We start from the raw sequence: 19,679 nt of genomic DNA on the forward strand, positions 1-19,679 counted from the left end.
AGTATCAGGGCTGCACAGTATATCGCAAATTTATCACTGTCGTGATTTCGACATGTGCGACTTTCGTGTCATAAATGACGGATTTAACTGTGAAACGTTATGTTTAAATGCACTGTGCTCTCCTGCTCTGCAAATTTAAAAAAAAACAAAAAACCTTTTGATCGTGAAAGGAAAGTGATTAATGGAGATAACATTTTTTTTTAATAGAACACCCATGCAAACACAGGGAGAACATGCTCACTCCCAACCTCCGGACTCAAACAGGTGAACTCTCACTGTGAGGCCAAATGGCTGACCACTACATCATCGCGCCATCCCACAACAATAATTCTGTTTATCGTAATAAATATGCAGCCAAGTTTTCCCAGCACTGCTGTTTACCGCTCATGACCTCCTGCGACGTTTTACATAATGAAGCAGAGCGAAGATTAAAACGCTTCGTCTAGGCTGTTTCATCACACAGTGGCTACACCGCCACATAAATCACCTCACCTCTCAACCAACACACACTTGCACAGCGTAATTTTCTCTTCTGGCACCTCCTTTTGTGTCTGTAATGGTCCGAACGTCACCGCCGTCATTGCTGCAGAACTTCAGCCTCACTTTTGAGTTCAGCTGAGTTCTCACAAGCATTAACATTTTCAGGGTTTTGTAAATGTTGGAAAAACTACAAGAAGGACTGTTGACTCTGAGCTCAAAGAAATCTGTTTACAGTTTGCACTACTTGTATCAATTCTCCTGGCATTTTGGATTTCTTCTCTGGCAGCTACCGGTGTTGGCTGAGAACGGCTGGTTGGCCGCCTAAAGCTCAGTCTAAACAGGATTTAATGATTGTCGTGTGAGCGTGCCCTCAGCAGATTTTTTTGTGAGCAGTGTTATCAAAACATGAAGGCAATCTTTTTTTTTTTTTTTTTTAAACATTCATTAAAGGGATTACATTTTGACAGGCAGAATATGACTCTACCAGATGGATTTTGAGCACTTCAGGTACAGTTTTGACCAGGTTGGGTTGCGTAATGACATAATCCTGCCTATGAGTGTTAAATTAAACACTTCATCAGGCCACATTAACGAGGCGGCCCAGCACACTGTCCAGAGAGAAAGCTTCAAGTTTAACACACACACACACACACACACACACACACACACACACACACACACACACACACACACACACACACACACACACACACACACACACACACACACACACACACACACACACACACACACACACACACACACACACACACACACACACACACACACGTCGAGCTCAAAATCACTTTACACAACTGGCTGCTTTCCAATTGAGCACAGTCTTTTCTTTTCTTTTCTTTCCTAGTTTCAGTCATACGCTATTTTCACTTCTACATCACGGTCTTCATTCTATCTTTTTCCCATTTTACAGAAATCAATCACAACCTACAGTTGTATAGATTATGTAGGATGTTTTAGATGATTTCTCAGAGAAAGAATTCATTCACTCAACTCTGCTGCTCATCTCACAAATGCCTGTTCCTTACAGTCGTTGCCCTCTTTAGTTAGGTAATATTCCAGCTTTATTTCAACAAACAAAACACTAACAAACAAAACTATCCTTGCATTTAGTGCTGTCTTCTCACTTAAAGCCACACAGTTTGTGATGCACCGAGGTGTAATTTGCCAACACGAAGGACTAAACCTCCATCCAGCGAGAACTGACGTGATCCTGTGACCTCACAGACAGAGTGCGATCTCTCCAACCTCAGGCCTGCTGCTGATCCCATTAACATAAACAGTGAAGCCATTGTACTGGGGGAATTATATAAATGTCAAATGCTAAAAGCCTCTGAGATGTATCGTCTTCAAAGGGCCACGGTATAACTAATATACTCCTCGGAGCGCTCATTCAGGGTGTTTTATAATGCTCTTCATCAGAAATGCTTAGCGGAGCAGTATTTTTCATTTGAACATATGCTTTTGTTGACAGCAGACTTGATTCTGTAACTCATTTGCTTTTATTGGGTTTTTTTTTTGGTTGAGTAAAAACGGCAGTTTTGCATTTCCACCCGCTCTTTACCAAGTGAAACTTTCTACTCCTGATTAGAAGCTTAGTCCAACACCATCATCATCCTGCATAATCTTCTTTCCAGTCTCAGTGTTAAAATCACATTATGCAGCCTTCAATTCCATTTACAATTGACAGTGATACATTTGAATCCTTCCAGCACAATGCACTGCCCAGACAAAGCCTCGGTACCTTCAGTGTGATTAAGCAGGGTGGTGTCTGCTGCGAACCCCCCACCCCCGATGGACTGCTGCATCAACTGTCTCATCAGATCACGGCTTTAAATATCATGCAGCCGGCTGTAATTAATGTTATTCGTCACAATCAGACAGGAAAGATGTTTATTATCTGGAAACTGTGGCTTGAGTTTATCTTGTGTGTGTATTAGGGATGCACCAATACTGATACCAGTATCGGGTATTGGTTCTATACCAGGCAAGAGTACCCATACTCCTAAAGCTGCCACCAATACCACGGCACCGATACCACTTTACGGCAGCGAACGGTTTACGGCACTTCACTGTAAAGCGCGGGCGGCCAGGGAGGAGGCACAGCTTGCTCAAAGCTGTTCCACCGAGCGCACCCCCACCCCGGGCGACTCGCCACTCCTAAATGAATGTAGAGGAAACCCTGCAGTTTCTGACAATTTTATTGAAAGCACTTTTGTTAAATGTTAGTTCTCAGTTTATGACAAAGTGTTAACCCTTCCTGCTCCGGTGTCCAGACCGTGGTCGGAAGACGCAAGGGAGACCAACTTCTAATGCGGGCCGAAGCTGTCCTCAGCTTCAGGGTTAACTCCCTCGCCTCACAGCCGGTGGAAAGCAGGACATGGAACTCAGTTTCTGAGATGAACAGTTTATTGGCCACTTACTTTTGCGTACAGCTTCTTGCTAGATCCAGCATAAGGACACTAACAAAAGTTTTATTGACATGTTTTCTTACAGTGTATGTGGCAGTGCCATAAAAGAACAAATTTTGAAAGTCAGTGCATCACAATGTGTTCAAATAACATCTGTGGGAAAAAAAGAAATGTGTATTGGCCTAAGTACTCGGTATCGGCATCGGTGAGTATTCAAATGCAAATACTCATACACTACTAATTTTGGAAAAAAGTGGTATCGGTGCATCCCTAGTGTGTGTTCTCTGTGGGTTTAGATTAGCTGGTGATAATTAGTAACTGATTACTAACTTAGATAATGGATGTAGTTAATTTTCTATTTACTGCCAATAAAAAAAGTGAAGGACTGAGTTATGAAATATGTAAATAACACACTTAATATGAATAAAATACACAGAATAAATAAAAAATATTGGTGTGTATCTTAAAGTACAAGTATTTAAAGTGCAATGAGAGTTTGGATAAGTCTAGTTGGCCTGTATTACATATCCCCATGGTGGCGGAGCAGCGGGGGGCCGGTGGTGTCTGAAGAGGACCACCCGCATTCAGCAATCTAACAGCCTCGGGATAGAAACTGTTTCTGAGGCTGACGATTCAGTTTCTGATGCTGCTTAGCTTCAGGCCTGATGCTGGGGGAGCAAACTGTGTGTGTGAGTTTGGCTCCTTCACAATGCACAAAGCCTTTTACCTGTAATGTAGATTTTCTTTGTCAGGCGGCATTGGCTCCAGCCTCCTAAAACAAGCAGGCATAGAAAATCCATGCATGGTTATGAATGACAAATAATTGTAATAATATGATAATAATTCAGGAAAGATACTCTTTCCTAAATGTTAATAGTCTCTTTTAGTATAGAGATGGTATAGAAAATTTTCATTCCTGTCCAATCTTCCCACAATTTAGAATAATACCTGAATACTGAAAAGTCAGAAAATTACAGGACAGACATTTTTCAGAAACTTTAAAAGTTATCTGCAAAGAAAGCAGCGGTGCTGCCATCACAGAGCCGTGTCTGCCGTCAATCAAAATAAGCAGCAGCACTCATGGATCAAACCAGGCCAATCTGTGTGTGAGTTTAAAAAAAAAAAAAAAAAAAAAAAGCACTGGGTCAGAAGAGGATGCCGATATCGGTGAAGTAAGGGAACTACCTCAAAGAAAAGAAGATTAAGTTACAACAAGCGCTGAGTAACCTTTTAGCTGGGTGAAAAAAACGTAATTGAAAAGTTATTTTTTAGTTTCACATAGAGAGGAGCACGACATGAAATGACGGTAAAAATGAGTCATGCAGGAAACGCACAGTGTAGAAACAGGCTGCTGTTCTATGGATGCATCTTCACTGAAACCCAAAGGTGATTACCAAACAGACAAGGGAGCAGGAGCTTTCACCACACTGCGTAATACTCAGTAAAGCAGCGCTACGCACTCTTTTTTTTTTGTGGAATTTTGAAAATGATTTCTTTGGTGACAAAGCAGCCACTATTGCTCTAAATAAACACAGCATCTGATGATTGGCTTTGGTTCATCCAAACACCCTCTACGGTAGTCGCATAAATGTGAACCTTCAGGCTTTTGTGTTGGTGAACATATATGACATTAATGGCTATTTGCCCTATGGATGGACAAAGATGTTTCTGGTTTGTTTAAACTTTTGTTTACTACCTCCTTGTAACAAACAATCCTATAATACCTGCCAATAATGTCATAAATTATTTCTTTATTGATTGATTTCCCTCATTAAGCAATACTGTTTATCAGGGTTAAAGGGAATAGTTTTTAAATAAATAAGAGCTTGGCAGAGCATTTGCCTTTGCTTTTTTCCCCATTTGTTTTCACAGTCGTTCATGAATTCTGCATCAGCAGATCTGATGCACATGCTCTTTGATGAAACTTTGCTCCCGTTGTCCTCTGTGAATTTGACCATGTTTCCCAAAGCACCATGGTCAAATTTACAAGCTCTATGCTGTACATTTGCATATAAGAAAGACAGTTGGTGATGTTCTCTCTTTAGCAGCGTCCAAGTGCAAGTCAGTGCATGAATTCAATTATTTGTTGTTCAAGTCGTTTTTACAATTGAAAGTCCTATTAGTGCTGTTGGAGCTGAGAGAATCGCTGGAGTCAAGCAGGCCGCACTCCTTCCCTGAACCTTCATCCAGACGCACGCTGTGTGGCCTTGTTTTATTTTACCAACTCAATCCTTTGAGGAGTTTCTGAACAGCAAGTTGTGTGCTTCCTAAGTTATACATTGAAAAAGATTCTACAAACATGGCCACTGGAAATGGTTAATACATTTGTACCCATTTTAAACTAATCACAAGTTAAATCCAGAGTCTGCACACTGCTGGTAATGGTTGTTGTTTACTTAAGTCTGAGGACTTTATTTTAATTCATTCATTCAGTGAATGTACGTATACATGAGTGGTCTTGGGTGCCGTCATTCATTTTTGGTTAATTTGTCCCTTTAAAATCGGCTCAGTGTGACTGAGATTATGTTTCTCTCCACGGTGGCCCCATAAATGGACGAGCCGCCTGTTGAGAGTGTAACCTGCTTTCTCATATTGTCAGCTGTGATGGTCTCGATTATATAAAACAGTTTAAAAGATGAATGAGCGGTCCACTTCAGAAAGAGACGCCCCAACCAGGTTTGAGAGCGATATTTACCCGATTAAATTCTTAATTCAATTCTTATGTGGTTTCAATGACCTCAACCACAAGAAGCACAAGTGATCTTGCAGCAGATGGTCCAGTTCCCACACAGCCATGATTTCAACATCACCAAGTCAGTCACGAGCTACAAGAAGAGACGGCGGCAATCTAGAGGGATGAAATCAGAAGACACGGTAGCATATGTCAAATCTCTGGTTGTGTTGAAAAAAGTTAACCAGAAAAAGTGCAATACTGACTCTATTCGTAACATAACATTCATAACATAATTTAGATTTTCTACGCCTTTTACTTTCTTCTCTGCTTCCTATTCAGTTGTTTTTTCTGAACACACTTCATTCAGAACTCTGTTTGCGTTTCCATGCCTCTGATGGTCTTTTGAGATTTAATTTCTCCTTCAGAGGGAGTGCAGCAGCAATCACGTCATGTGGTCCATCCGGCCACAGAAAAATGCAAAGTTAACAGTAACCCACGGACAGTTTTACAGAAAATAGGAAGGCAACGGTCCAAAATGTGCTTTAATCAAGAATCACTGCACTTGCTGTAAAATTAAATGGTGTCTGCCACTGTTACAGCGATATCACAATAGGCCTCCATGACATGGTATGAGGAGTTTCCTCTGAGATTTTACTGGTTGGCACCGGTCCAGTCATTGCTGGTTGTTGCTCTGACATGCGGCAAAACACAAAGCAACAACATTTAATCCCCAAAGGCAATTTAATCTAATCAGAAATCCCATATACCTGCATATTTAAATATAAAGACATAGATAATCTCATCTACTGTTTTTCAGTGCCCTGTCCCAGGTGGTTATAGTCATATAGTCAGTTGTGGTCCCAGCAACTTGTCAGAGAGGGAGAAAGTCAACAGGTCATAGGGTTGGGGGTTTGGGGGCCGAGTGGGCGCCAGCAGAGAGACAGCAGGTGAAGCTTGGCTGACCATTGAATAGAAGGACCGCTCTGGGGACCAAAGTTGATTTCCTCTTTTGAGTCCGGCAGCCTGGGCAGCGAAGGCGATGTCCAGAGGGGAGCCACTTGAATGCAGGGAACAGCGGATGTGACGGGTCCTGAAGGATCCCGCCGGCCCTCCTCGCAGTCTCTTGCTCACAAAGGGTGGAGGAGCCTCTTACAGGGTGTTAAATGCTGAGGACCAATCAGCAAACAGCAGCTTAGCTATTGTGTTTGGGGTTTCCAGGAGTTTGTGTATGATGTCAATGATTAAAGCTTGAGCATCATCGGCCCCCCCTTCCTGCTCGATATGCAAACTGAAGCGGGTCAAGCTGAGAACCTGCTGCTGTGATGACATGATGTTTAATAATTCTCTCCCAGGCTTTCATCACTAGTGGTGTTAGGGCAACAGGCCTGAGGTTGTTTAGCACCCTCGCAGTACTTTATTGGGGGGGATGGGGAATTACAGTTGAGTGCTTCCACATCTGGGGGACTGAGGAGGAAGCAACAGAGTTCTGAAAGAGGTGCTGAAATACTCCACCCAGCTGTTCATACTCCACTGAGCTGTTCAGCACAGTGCTTCAGAATGCGGTTGCAGATCTTGTCAGGTCCCGGTGATATGTTGACTTTAGTCCCTTTCAAAGCCTCTCACCACATCTGCAGCACTGATGTTGAGTACAGAGCCGCTGCTGTTTAGTGAGGAGATGGTTGTTTCCAGCTGGGCGCTACTGTCTGTCGCAAATCTTCTGAAAAAAGAGTTGAAGTCATGATGGCAGTGATGCTGGACTGCTGCCCTCAACCCGGATGACTTTTTGTAGAGGTGGAAGTTGTGTTCACAGCTGCCATATTTCTGAGACCCTGCCAGGCTGATCGGAGGTTCCCGCTGTTGAATTTCTGTTCAACTTTGTCCCTGTACTTAAGCGTGGCAAGTTTTATGGCACGTTTCACCTCTTTATTGACCTCCTTTTTCTCACTGTCAGAACCGGAGAAAAATATTTTTTACTTTTTCTGGTTGAGAATAGCTTTGAGTTCTTTTGTCACCCATGGTTTGTTGGGGGGGGGGGATAGTTTTGTTGGGGACGATGTTGTCCACACAAAAGGTGATATATGATGTCAGAGTGTCCTCCTGCTCATCGATGTTGCTGGAGGAAGCCATTAGGTTGCACCATTCAGTGGCTTCGAAGCATCCTTGCAGCTCCTCAGTACTGTCATTTGTCCATTGCTTGACATTTTTAACAAGCTTCTCTGCCCTCCTCACAACAGGTGTATAAGCTGGTGCCAGCATAACTGGTGGGGACTTTTCTGTAAGAGTTACAAAGTTTATGGCTGCGGAAGACGTTTGCATTGTGTTTAATTGGATGCCAGGGAGCAGTATGAAAATGTTTGAGCTTATTATCACATTTCATTTAACCTCTGCAGAGTATTTTGTTCCGTGTTGGTAAATAAACTGAGACTTTTAAAAGCACAAGATATATAGAGTGAGACAGATTTTTTACTTTATGCTCCAGAAGAGGTCAAAGGTTCAGATCATTAATTAACCGAAAAATAAAAGAAGGAGCGATCAACTGCATTTGTTCTATTTAAGTAGCTGCTGTTTTGGATTTATCCACTGGGGGCTTCACTGTTTCACGACGAATACAGATGATGCAACGCAGATTTTGAAAATGTTCCAAGCTAAGAAATCCGTCATGCAGCAGCAGAAGCCTTCTTGCAGGTCAAACAGCATTAGCTTCTAGCTATACCATGAGGGTGAGTTTGTGAAAACAGGAACACTATAGAACACTAGATTTCAGGTTATATAGAAGAAAAAAGTACATTAGATTTGGACTGTTCATTTATTGCTTTAAAAGTAGGTGAAACCTTGATGTTTGTATTGATTTGTTATCCTTTCTTTTTACTTGTATGGCTGAATCAAGATCAAATCAAACTTTATGTCGCCCCAAGAATGAATTGCATATGACGCCTCTCTGTTGCTCCGTTCATAAGCAACACGTGTATTTTCTGTGATAAGTTTGGTTTATTATTTACTTTGACCTCACAGCAAACCTGAACGTGAAGCAATTATTTCCCACAAGCGCTTTGATTTGTCTCCCACGTCAAAGGACTTTAATTTTCTTGTTTGGAGACATTGATTACCTCGTCGGCCGTATTGACTTCAAAACCCTCCGGCATTGAACCGCTGACCTCTCTGCCTCCAGGTGTCCCTGGAGTAAAGCCGGAGCGTTATGAAGAAGGATTAGCAGTCAAGCATTGTGCCCTTTCCCTGGTGGGGGAGCCAATCATGTACCCCGAAATCAACACCTTCATCCGTCTCCTCCACCACCAGCGCATCTCCAGTTTCCTCGTCACCAACGCACAGTTCCCCCAGGAAATCAGGTACCGGCAAAATCAACTTGCACAGGCTGTTTTTGTGGGTGTCATTGTTTTCTTTCCATCCTAAAATTACATGATAATGTTTACTCTCATTGCAAAGGAGTCGAACGGTTATATTACAGCACTGTTGTCTATCAGGGCTTAACATTTCTAATTATAAGAACAAAACTATTCATCAAACCCCATGTGAGCAAAAACAGAGTGGAGAGGAAAGACTTTTGTTTAACAGGAAAAAAAAAAACAGTGTTTTGTCTGAAACAAACACTTTTTAAAAATGGTTTTGAGAATGCACCGTTTTCAAATTATATCACCTCCAATGTTTTATTCATTCTTTTCTTTGCGGGTATGTGTTTGTGGCTGTATTTAAAATAAAAAAAACACAACACCAACTAGTGGCCTGGCATGCAAACTACAGTGTTTTCAGTGTTTGTGGTATTCCCATGTTTACACTGATGGTTATCAAAATGTTGGCGTCTGAACTTGAAACATGTTCTCAAATGGAAACGGAAAATTGATATCGATTCCAGTAAATTGTTCTTGTCGTTGAGAACGACAATCCAAGTTACAGCTGAAACCACAGATTAAAAAAAACTTTGAACCTAACACTTAGAGATTGTTGCAGGAAGATAAATGATCTTAATGATCATTTAATAATCAATTCTTGACATGCAATGACATCATGGGAGATGAGATGTCTTTATTACGTAAGGTCTTGTGCCATTATAAAGCAGTTTAACTAAGGTAATGATCCATAGTGATATCATACCAGTCTGAACCCGAACTGGACAATTCCAATCTCATCTAAAAAAAAAAAAAAGAGCTTATGTTAGCCTCCTGATCTGAAACTTGGAGCTCTTGAAATAAAGTGAGACTTAGACTAACCAAGAGTGATTTGTTTGATGATACTGATTTTATTAGATGTGTTGGAGCATCTTTGTTCAGTGTTTGCAGGATTTCTAAAGATTTTTTTTTTCCAATCTTAAAGTGAAACAATAAAGAGAAGTTCGTGTCAGCACATTTGATGTATAATTTTGAATATGAAGGAAGTAACAATTGCATCAAATAATTTTTCCAACATTGTCGTGAGTGAACATGCTTCTGATTTTAGCAATGATTTACAAGTTAAAGACGGCAGTCCTGCAGACTTGTTTGATATGTGAAGTTAAAAAAAAAAAAATACGTATACCACAAAGTCAGTCAGCTTGTTACATGTGGGGATTAGGTTCCAATAATCCAGACTTTAGTATTTGTTTGAATACCGAAGCAAAAAAAGTATCATTCATTCGGGTTGTTCTATCAGTAAGTCAAGATATTATTCTACAGACGATTGAAATGTGTGCAGCTCCTCCTAAAATCATTGCTTACTAAAAACATGGATAAATCTGAAAGGTGTAGATCCTAACACAACCCTGTGGAACAACACAACCATGAGTGTGGGTAGTAGTGTTCACTTTACAAGGCACTACCACAGCTGGGCTAATATCTGCAGAGCATAAGCAAAACAACTTTAATGTGTGAGAATGGACCAGTAATGTGACCACGGCATGTTATTCACAAGACTGCAGCTTCTGCTCAACAACTGTCACTGCACTGTATAAAATTTGCTGACATCCCTTCAAAGTTGAAAGCATCATTATTTTCCTTATATTTATCATTTGTATATGTGTAGGGATAAAGAGGTGTTTCCACGAGACACACTGAACATTAAACAGCATATCCAAGTAGATATCTAGTCCATAATTTACACTGCGACTTTACACAAAGGTTGCTTTGCTTGCAGTTATGTTTTATTTAAGGCCGAGTTGTACAGTTGAGGATTGGATGTCGCTCGTGACTTCTTGACTTATATCAGAAGTTACAGACAGAACTTTTCTGTTTATTCTTTTTGTTGATGCAGTTGTTCACTCGTGTTTCGCAGAGCAGAAAATTGTCGCTGACTTCAAGCCCCAAATAGAGATGCGTTTTCCTCATTCTGCTTCATTTTTAGATGTGATTTGATGCATGTATCCCACATTAAGAAACATTACATTACAGAGTCTGTAGAGCGGGTCTGTCAAAACCATGAAAGGGATTCGATCCCTGAAGGGAAACACTTGGACCGGTTGGATTTCATATTGCACTTCTATTCTTGAGTAGTTTTATGTTGTTCATCATAATAATATCTTAAGTGGTCTGACCCCATTGGGATCAAATCAAACTGTGTGTGGACCCTGTGGTAAGAGTTTGACACTCCTGCTGTAGAGAGCAAGGGTTGGGTAATTAGATTCAGCTCAAGATGAATATCTCTCTTAATAAAAAGTGCCGTATTTAATGGTTTAAATCAGCTTTTGTTCCAGCTTTCGATTCATCTAATTATTGTATTTTTCTTGCAAATTTTCACCTGTTAATTCAAATTGTAATCCTGAAATACATCAACCTCTGTTCCTTAACTTAGACTAATATAGACTTTAATTTTCACAAAGTAAATAAGTTCTCAAGTGTCAAGCTCATGTTTAAAACTGCTTTCTGCATTTATTATTCATGTTGTTGTTTTTTTTGTTTTTTTTTTTACTTTGAGCTTATATTTCAATGACGTAACTGTGGTTTATTATCGACATAATAAACCATTGCTCTTCACTTGAGAGTTTTAGAAGGTTGTCGTGATCCGTAGTGAGCGAAGGAAGCAGGTTACGACACACCTGAAGAAGTGAAGGTTTTCATTCGAGAGGATGAGGATAAAACTGAATCATTGTATGAATGGGAGGGAAGGCGCTGAAAGAGTCGGGGGGGGGGGGGGGGGGGGTCGAAAGTGGAGGACACTGAAATTTAGGTGCTTGTGGTTAATCATCCGACGCGGAAGTGAATCATGTGAGAGGTGAAGGAGAGAGTGCAGTCAATGCGGACAAGAGAGAGAGAGGAGTGTCAGGAGTGATCTGTGATAAAGATCCCAGCGAGATTTGAGAGGAAGGAAAGATAAACTTCATTGTGCGTCCCAGCAGTGAAATAAACTCTCCACCGGTTCAACGCAACTGTCAAGCTCACCATTGTCGATGCAGTTAAAAAGACAATTCAAGACTCTGTTGAAATCTGGAATCAAATCTAATTGTCAAATATGAACGTCACGTGGCCTGTATTGTTTAAACAGTTTTCTGATCGACAAACAATATAGATGGATGATGAGACATAAAACCTCCACGGATGTCTCTGCACCTGGACACTCATTATACACATTAAGTATCGTAGCACAGTAAGTACCCCGAGGCCACACCTGCTATTGATAAACCTGGCTAGGCTAGAATGACATCTTCGCTGCCGCGGACTCACAATGGTACAAACTGGTACGGTTTATGTGTGATGACGTGACACCGGTTAACATCTGGCCGAGGTCTGGGTTTAAGGAGTTCGTTCAGGAGCCGGAGCCAAGGTACACGGTTCACAGACAGCCAGCAATTTGTGAAAAACCTATGACTGCATTAGAGACGACACCAGAGGTGTTGGTAGAGGAGAAAGAAAATCAGCTTGATTTTAGACGGCTGGACGTCGCGTGCCACAGAGTGTTAATGTGACAGACGAATAATAGGGAGGGGACACACCCCTGAAAATGTTGGATAAGTTGAGATTTGACCAGGTCCTTATTTTCTACCTAAACTTGTTATTGAAAATCTAAACTGATTTTCACTTCTATAACGTTTTTCCACTGCTTGAGCAGTCCCCAAAGCGCTTTACACTGCTGATCACACTCACACCAATGAAAGCGGCTGCCATGCAAGGAGCACAGTCCATCCATTCGGTGCAAATTGGAGTTCAGGTGTCTGCGACTTCGACACGTGGGAAGACGGGGAATCGAACCCTTTGAAAAAAGTGCTGAAAGTGTGAATTGCTTGACCTATGTTTATATCCCCTGAAGTGGATTCAATGTGCAAAATCTGACATGATCATGACATTACTGAGGCATAACACTCTAAATAAATGCTGCGTAGCAACTAGACTATATACCATTCAGACCAATAATTTAAACTTAGATTAACTTAGATTAATATGAGATAATATTAGATTAATATTAGGGAGTAAGGAGTGGAATTAAACTAAACTGTCTTTATGAAAACAGTTCCACCAGTTATTTAAATTCATCAGCGTACTTCAGGAGGATATTAGTTACTGGTTGAGAGACGATGGCACACATTAAAAGACTGAACTGGAGGTGGCAGAGCTGAGCAAGTTGAGGTTTTTAATGGGAGTGACCAGGATGAAGAATGGGTCAATTTCGAGGGACGGTTCATGTTGTACGATTCGGGATGGTGAGGAGGAGGAGGAGGAGGAGGAGGAGGATGCAGGTATTGGAGGGCATTGCGAGATGTAAATTTTTGCATATCATGACCCTACAGACAATATATCCGATCATGTATATTCATTTATGCATGGAGTAACGATGCAATAATCGTCTGGGCACTTTTTATTGAGAGGAATTAGGTTCTGCAGTAACATTAAAGGTCTTGATAATTTCTGCCATCCATGTCCAATATGGACAATTAAATGAACTAAAACTTGACATAAACATTTCCTCCTTCAGCTCTGCTTTTGAGTCTATAGCCTCCCCGATCTTGAACCTTTTTCCTGGTTCACTTGTGTGTAATTAAATACATCAAGCGAGACTGCGACTGAGGACATTGTCATTTGAAACGACACTCGCAGCACTTAAGACACAGTTAAGGTACATCTCTCCTAAGGAAGCGATCAACAGCTTGCAGACCTTTTTTTTTTTAATTATCATTACTATGTGGGGTTTTACAATCCAGGAAATTTATCCTTCAAGAGGGAGGAAATCCCACAGCGGGCACTTTGTACGAACAGCACAGCTGCTTCCTTTCTCATGTTTAGTAGCAACAACTGAACTGTGGGGCCTCCAAGCAGTCATCATTCATTGTCCTGTTAGCAGGAATAAGGAAATGACATTTTTTAAGAAATCACTGTTTGTTTGTTATTTATGATAATATAAAAATATATAAAACAGCTTTCAGTATATTTCCCAAAAAATTTGTTTACACAAAAGTATCAACATATTCTGCTAATACAACTTGGGGACAGACGACTCGGCTCTACATCCCTACCCAGACTAACCACACTCTACCAGAATCTACTTTCCCCTGAATGCAACTAATAAAAATGCGTCGCTTGTTCATTTGCACCGATTCCAGAAGCTCCACTTTTTGGTTTCTCACCGCACAGCCTCAGTAGTGGAAAAACCGCCGGCATCACATGCGTGACGTCCACTAAGTTTTATTTTAATTCCTGTTTTCCCCACTGACCTCACGTGAGCCCCTGTGGGAAAAGCAAAGACCCTGCAGGCTGCACGCTGCCCGGCTCTGTAATGGAGGCTGGATGCAAACTCCCAGCAAGTTCCCGGTTTGCTTCGCTCGCTGTTCCCCGACCCTCTGGTCCAGAATCACTTGCAAGCTGTCGAGACTTGCGCACACGCATCACGAGTGTCAGCTGACCAGCCTGTCACAGACTCACTTGTCACATAGTCATTGAGCAAGTTGAAGGCCGGCAGCCAGCAGCCATTTTTCCTGCTGCCCGCGCCGCCTGGTCAGAGAGGAGCTGCCGCAGCTTATCGAGCGTCTATTCCAGTCCCGCTTTAATAAGGGAGAAATGCTTATTATTAACAGCCACAATTAGAACTGTGCACTATCTTGTGAGTTCAAGTTTCCCCCGACTCTCTTTTGCTGACTGGGAGGTTTTTGAGTCTTCACGTATAATTGGCTCTCTTGCACAGCAAATATTTTTGTTTTAAAATCTGAAACCACAGGAAAAGCTGCAGCTCCTTTTCTTTCATCTGTTACACTTTTCTGAGTGTGTTTACTACTCCGGTGTGTCCGTCTGCTCTTACACATTTTGCCAGAATAAAGCGACACGCAAATAAGTTCATCTCTTTCCTTGTTTAATATTGATGAGAAACACTCCTCAGGTTTTCACAGCTTTTTTTTTTTTTTTTTTTTCCTTTTCCTTCACTGTCCCCTCCGTTTTCCACCATCTGCCCATGCAATGAATCTGTTGCCTCTTGGACAAGTACCCTGAGTGTTTTTCTCACCCAGTTGCTTGTATGTTCTCAAATCGAGACCGGCAGAAAGTGAAACACTGAGTCAAACAGATAAACTTTATTTATTTTTTTTGTCTTGTTTGTGAATGATGGACGTGACATAAATACACTTGAGATTCAAGAGGAAATTGAACAAAAGATGTAGACTGTTTCTTTGTGTTATGGACATACACACTTACTCTACGTCCTTCGAAACTGACTCCAAAAAGTAAGAAAATTGGTATTTGAGAGGTTTTCTTTGGAACGATATGTACGAGAAATGGGAAATGAATTTGCCGTTAAAATGTTTCATGCATTTGAGCCTCAGAACGTACGGGTTGCACCTATTAAAGATGTTCCCACACAGCTCATGATGACGTTCACTCTTGATTAGTTATTCGTCTCAAATAACAGGATTCTCCAGAACATGTTGTGGGACGGATCATTTCTCACGAGGCAGCCATCGCTGTGTCGGTCACTCCAGAGTCAACAGTTTGAACAAACTGATCCTCGAAAGGTTCAGCGATGTGAAGTTTGACTTTAGACAGTTTGATACCTCAACTCAGTGACGAAATTGCTCAAAACAAATGTGAATTACATCAGAATGGTTAAGAATAGAACGCTGCTAATCCCACAAATGCATATTCCTTACTAATGTGGCGCCATTTAAATGGAATGAACCAAACTTCCAAAGAGTACAACACTTAGTATCAAGAAGCATCGTTGCAATAAAGTAAAATAATGCAAAACACACTAAAGTTTTGTGCTTTGTTTAAATTCCGCCATGTTTGTATAGGCTTTCTGTCTACATCATGCTCATCCATCCTGTTTGTATTCCGTCCTGTCTAATTTCCAGGAGCCTGGTGCCAGTTACCCAGCTGTATGTCAGTGTGGATGCCAGCACCAAAGACAGCCTGAAGAGGATTGATCGGCCACTCTTCAAGGACTTTTGGCCACGCTTCCTGGACAGCCTCCGGGCCCTGGGGGAGAAGGTAAAGCCTCCCGTGGAGCTAAATTCACTCAGTCAGGCAGAGCAGAAAGGGTGAGCTAAAAGGTTAAAGCTGTAAATGACCAGATGAACATATCCTCGTCCTTCTTTACCTGTTTCCAGGGAAGGAGCTAAAGCTGCTCGTTTCCATTCAGAAAATAGAAGGAATTGTGACAAATGCATAGTGTTTTATGTACAATACCACCCAGTGAGGTTATCATTACATGGTTCTACATTTAGAAAATAATTTTGTTTTTTGCTTCTAAACTCTAATACTAGTTAAATCATGGTCTGTGTCATTGCTAATGATGAAGCTGCTGTAGCCAAGCGCACACAGTATGACGATGGCAATAGTTATGATGTGCTTACATGTATTTTCATATCACACACAACACACGAGTGCGTATATTTTGAGCAAAATCAGTTCAACCACATACTGTAAACTAAAAAGGCCCACTACTTCAACATTCTCTCACTTTTAGAACAAATGAATACAAGAAAATCCTTAATCGGTTCATATCTAATGCATTTTTTGTGAAGTAAAAATGGTGTGACGTGCGATCTTCTGAATGCTCCATTATTGTTGTCCACTGACTGATGTTTGCAAAACCTCTCAGAACAACAGAGTTCTGCAGCCTTTTAGTACGTGAGGTTTCACAAACTCCTTCTAATGGTGAGTCTGATCGACACAGCAACAGTGTCCCAAATAGACAGATTATGTTTGACGCCCCTCATTTAGAGTCACCATTTAATTTACCAAAGGAAAATCATGCTGCCATAAGTTGAACATGCAAACTCCACACAGACAGCCCTCGGCACATGGTCTAATTACTGTAACATGGAGAACAGGCCACTACAGCACGGCGCCGTCCAATGCAAACACTGCTGCGAGCAGAAATTTCCACAGATTTGCTTGAGTTTCGCTGTTGGCTGCACAGTTGCTCCGTGTAAATTCTGTATTTCCAGTGGGTTTTCATGACTTATGACTCGGGGATGTGAAAAAGGGGGAACTTTTTGGGTAGGTCGCTCAACCATCTGTGCCTGGCTTTAACAAATTCAGAATTCAACATGGTGCACAGAACTGTCCTGACTCATCAAAGTGTAAATCTTTATCTATCTCTATGATCTTTTTTTTTTTTTTTACATACAGACACTGACCTGAGCACATCATACAAGTCTAAAGAATAAGGACAATTTTTGTACTTTGAAAATCTGTATTCCTCTGTTTAATTGGAAACCTCTCTGAAAATGTACGCAGTTATTATTTCACCCTCTATGAAAGTATTTGCTAATATGTTCTGGCAATACAGTGGAGCTTATTATAACATCCTCCATAAAGTCTGTGTAATTAGAGATTCAGTAATTTGGATAATGTTAAATTGATTCAATAATTTACTACAACACAGTGGTGCTTTCAAGTCTATCAGTAGGAATCAAACTAATTATCCTTCAAAAATCACATATATTAATTTCATGATTATTATTTTGTTGTTTTTTCCCCCCCCACAACTTAATGCCCACAATATTCAAATCTGGTCTCCTTACGTAGTGTATCGGACTGCGTAATGGCTCTCTGTCGAGAAGCGTGCGGGCTTAATTAAATAAATTATTGAGAACAGGAGCACATCCTGCAGCGCGTCTGTTTAATCAGCCAAGGAGCCGCGAGGCATCCTAGGAGTGTCTGCCAATCAAAGGTGACGTGGGGATACCGGCACTCCAGGCGCTTTGCACCAAACTCCCATCGTGATCTTAGCATTCGTAATGACGAGCCGTGCGTATTGTTTCCATGTGTGTAAATTGGGAATTTCTTCATTCATGAAAAAAAAGATGTAAACCCTGCTATCTGGCACGCATACCAATGCTCAATGAGGTTGTGCTACACTGATTAGACACCATGTAGGAATGCTCATGCGTCAAGTATTTCACATGTGACAGCGGAGAAGCTGAAGTGTAACATTATTAACCTGCACCGTCGAGAAAACAGGCTAATGTTTGCAGAACATTTCACACGTGAAGTTTCTGTCGTGACTTGAGAGGCATTGTTGGTATACCGTAATTTCTGGACTAGAAACCGCTACTTTTTTTCATACGCTCTGTACCCTGTTGCTCAAACAATGACGCGGCTAATTTGCGGATTTAACCAGTTTCATGCCGCCAATACATGAGTGATGCGTGCACCACGTAACTCCAACCTTTCTTCTTTTTTTTTTTAATTTGGTGGGTGCGGCTTATATTCAGGTGTGCTCAATAGTCTGGAAATGATGGTATTTTTTATCTTTTCATAGAGGTGATGCTCTGTTTTTCTCAGCCTTATGCTTGGTGCTGCCTCTGCTTTAGAGATAAGGTTGTTAAAAAAAAATTGTAAAAGGTCTCTTCTGATTCCATGTCAGCAATCGATGGCGACAGTAGAAAGGAACAAAAACTCCTGTTTAACGGGAAGAAACCCTCGAGCAGATCCAAGCTTAGAGTTTGCATCTCGCGCTGTTGGATGGTTCGAGGATAGTAAGGGAGGGAAAAGGCTATTACCGAGAACATCAGACAGCGAGCTAATTCTCATGCTGCAGACCTGAGGAGGAAGCACAGATCACCAGCGTCCAGTTCCACTGTCAGACACCCTTCATTCTGCTCTGTTCTTCAGCGCAACTGCTGAAAAATTACAGCATTTACAAAATCCTCTTAGAAAACCAGTTATTGAACAATTCAGACTGCAAAAAGATCTAAAAGAATGAAGGAAAACAAGTTGAGCTTTTTAGACTTTTAGACTGCTGATGATGTCACTTTATCAACTTCTGGAATGTAAATGGAGATTGGCAGATTTTCATGAATTGCATGACACAAACACACACACACACACACACACACACACACACACACACACACACACACACACACACACACACACACACACACACACACACACACACACACACACACACACACACACACACACTTTTGTAATCGTTAAATAACTTTGCCCTGCAATGTTTTTCATTATGTCTTAGTTGAAGAAAATCTTATTACATAAATCAAATAATAGCCAAATTATGAACCAGTTGTGGTTTTGATAACCAGCCTTTCTCTCTACCTCTCCGACTCTGACAGTGAAGAGTATGTCACTTTTGGCCTTACAGGTGAGAAACTTTCCTCCAGGAGCAGAGCAGAAGTGACACTTTTGCCCACTGGCAAACTTCCTGCTCGTCATCGATTCTCATTATTTTGAACAGTCCTTCATGCTGTGATAGTCAGAGGAGCCGTCAGTCTGGAGAATATGCTGCAGAGTTGTCAGAAATGTCTAATTATATCAGTGTTTCCTGACTCAGCATCCTCGTGTGCGTAGTCATGCTGAAGATGACACCAGCTGTGTACACTGTTTGTAAAGAGACTCGACAGCAATCAGATATTCTGCGTATGAGAACAGTCACAGTTGTTTCTGTTTTTGAAGACGTATATTTTTAATTATTGTCTTGACATGCAGTTGTTCTGATAATAGTATTTCTGTAATGATATGCTGAGTACTGCATCTGCACAGTTCAAAGTCTACAACCCTTTTGAATATTAGGTCCTTGAAGCTATGGCGTTTATATTTGAGTCCAAATTGAAGTTTGACGTCAGCACTAATTGTATTATGATATGAAATGAACATTGGATTACATTTTATCCATCCTTTAACAATTTTCAGATTTAGATATGACAACCTTTTCCTTTATTT

At 41.1% G+C, this 19,679-nt stretch overlaps 1 protein-coding gene across 1 annotated transcript in view; it reads left to right on the forward strand.

The window, feature by feature from the left end:
- The window catches only part of tyw1 (tRNA-yW synthesizing protein 1 homolog), an 88,799-nt gene that overhangs the window by 30,168 nt on the left and 38,952 nt on the right, over positions 1–19,679 (forward strand). The window contains exons 12-13 of the mRNA XM_080459386.1: positions 8,753–8,930; positions 15,839–15,974. Of these exons, the coding sequence (XP_080315512.1) occupies positions 8,753–8,930; positions 15,839–15,974 (314 nt within the window). The remainder of the gene's footprint in view (positions 1–8,752; positions 8,931–15,838; positions 15,975–19,679) is intronic.

Source organism: Lipophrys pholis (genome assembly GCF_963383615.2).
Source record: "Lipophrys pholis genome assembly, chromosome: 3".
Lineage (NCBI taxonomy): Eukaryota > Metazoa > Chordata > Actinopteri > Blenniiformes > Blenniidae > Lipophrys > Lipophrys pholis.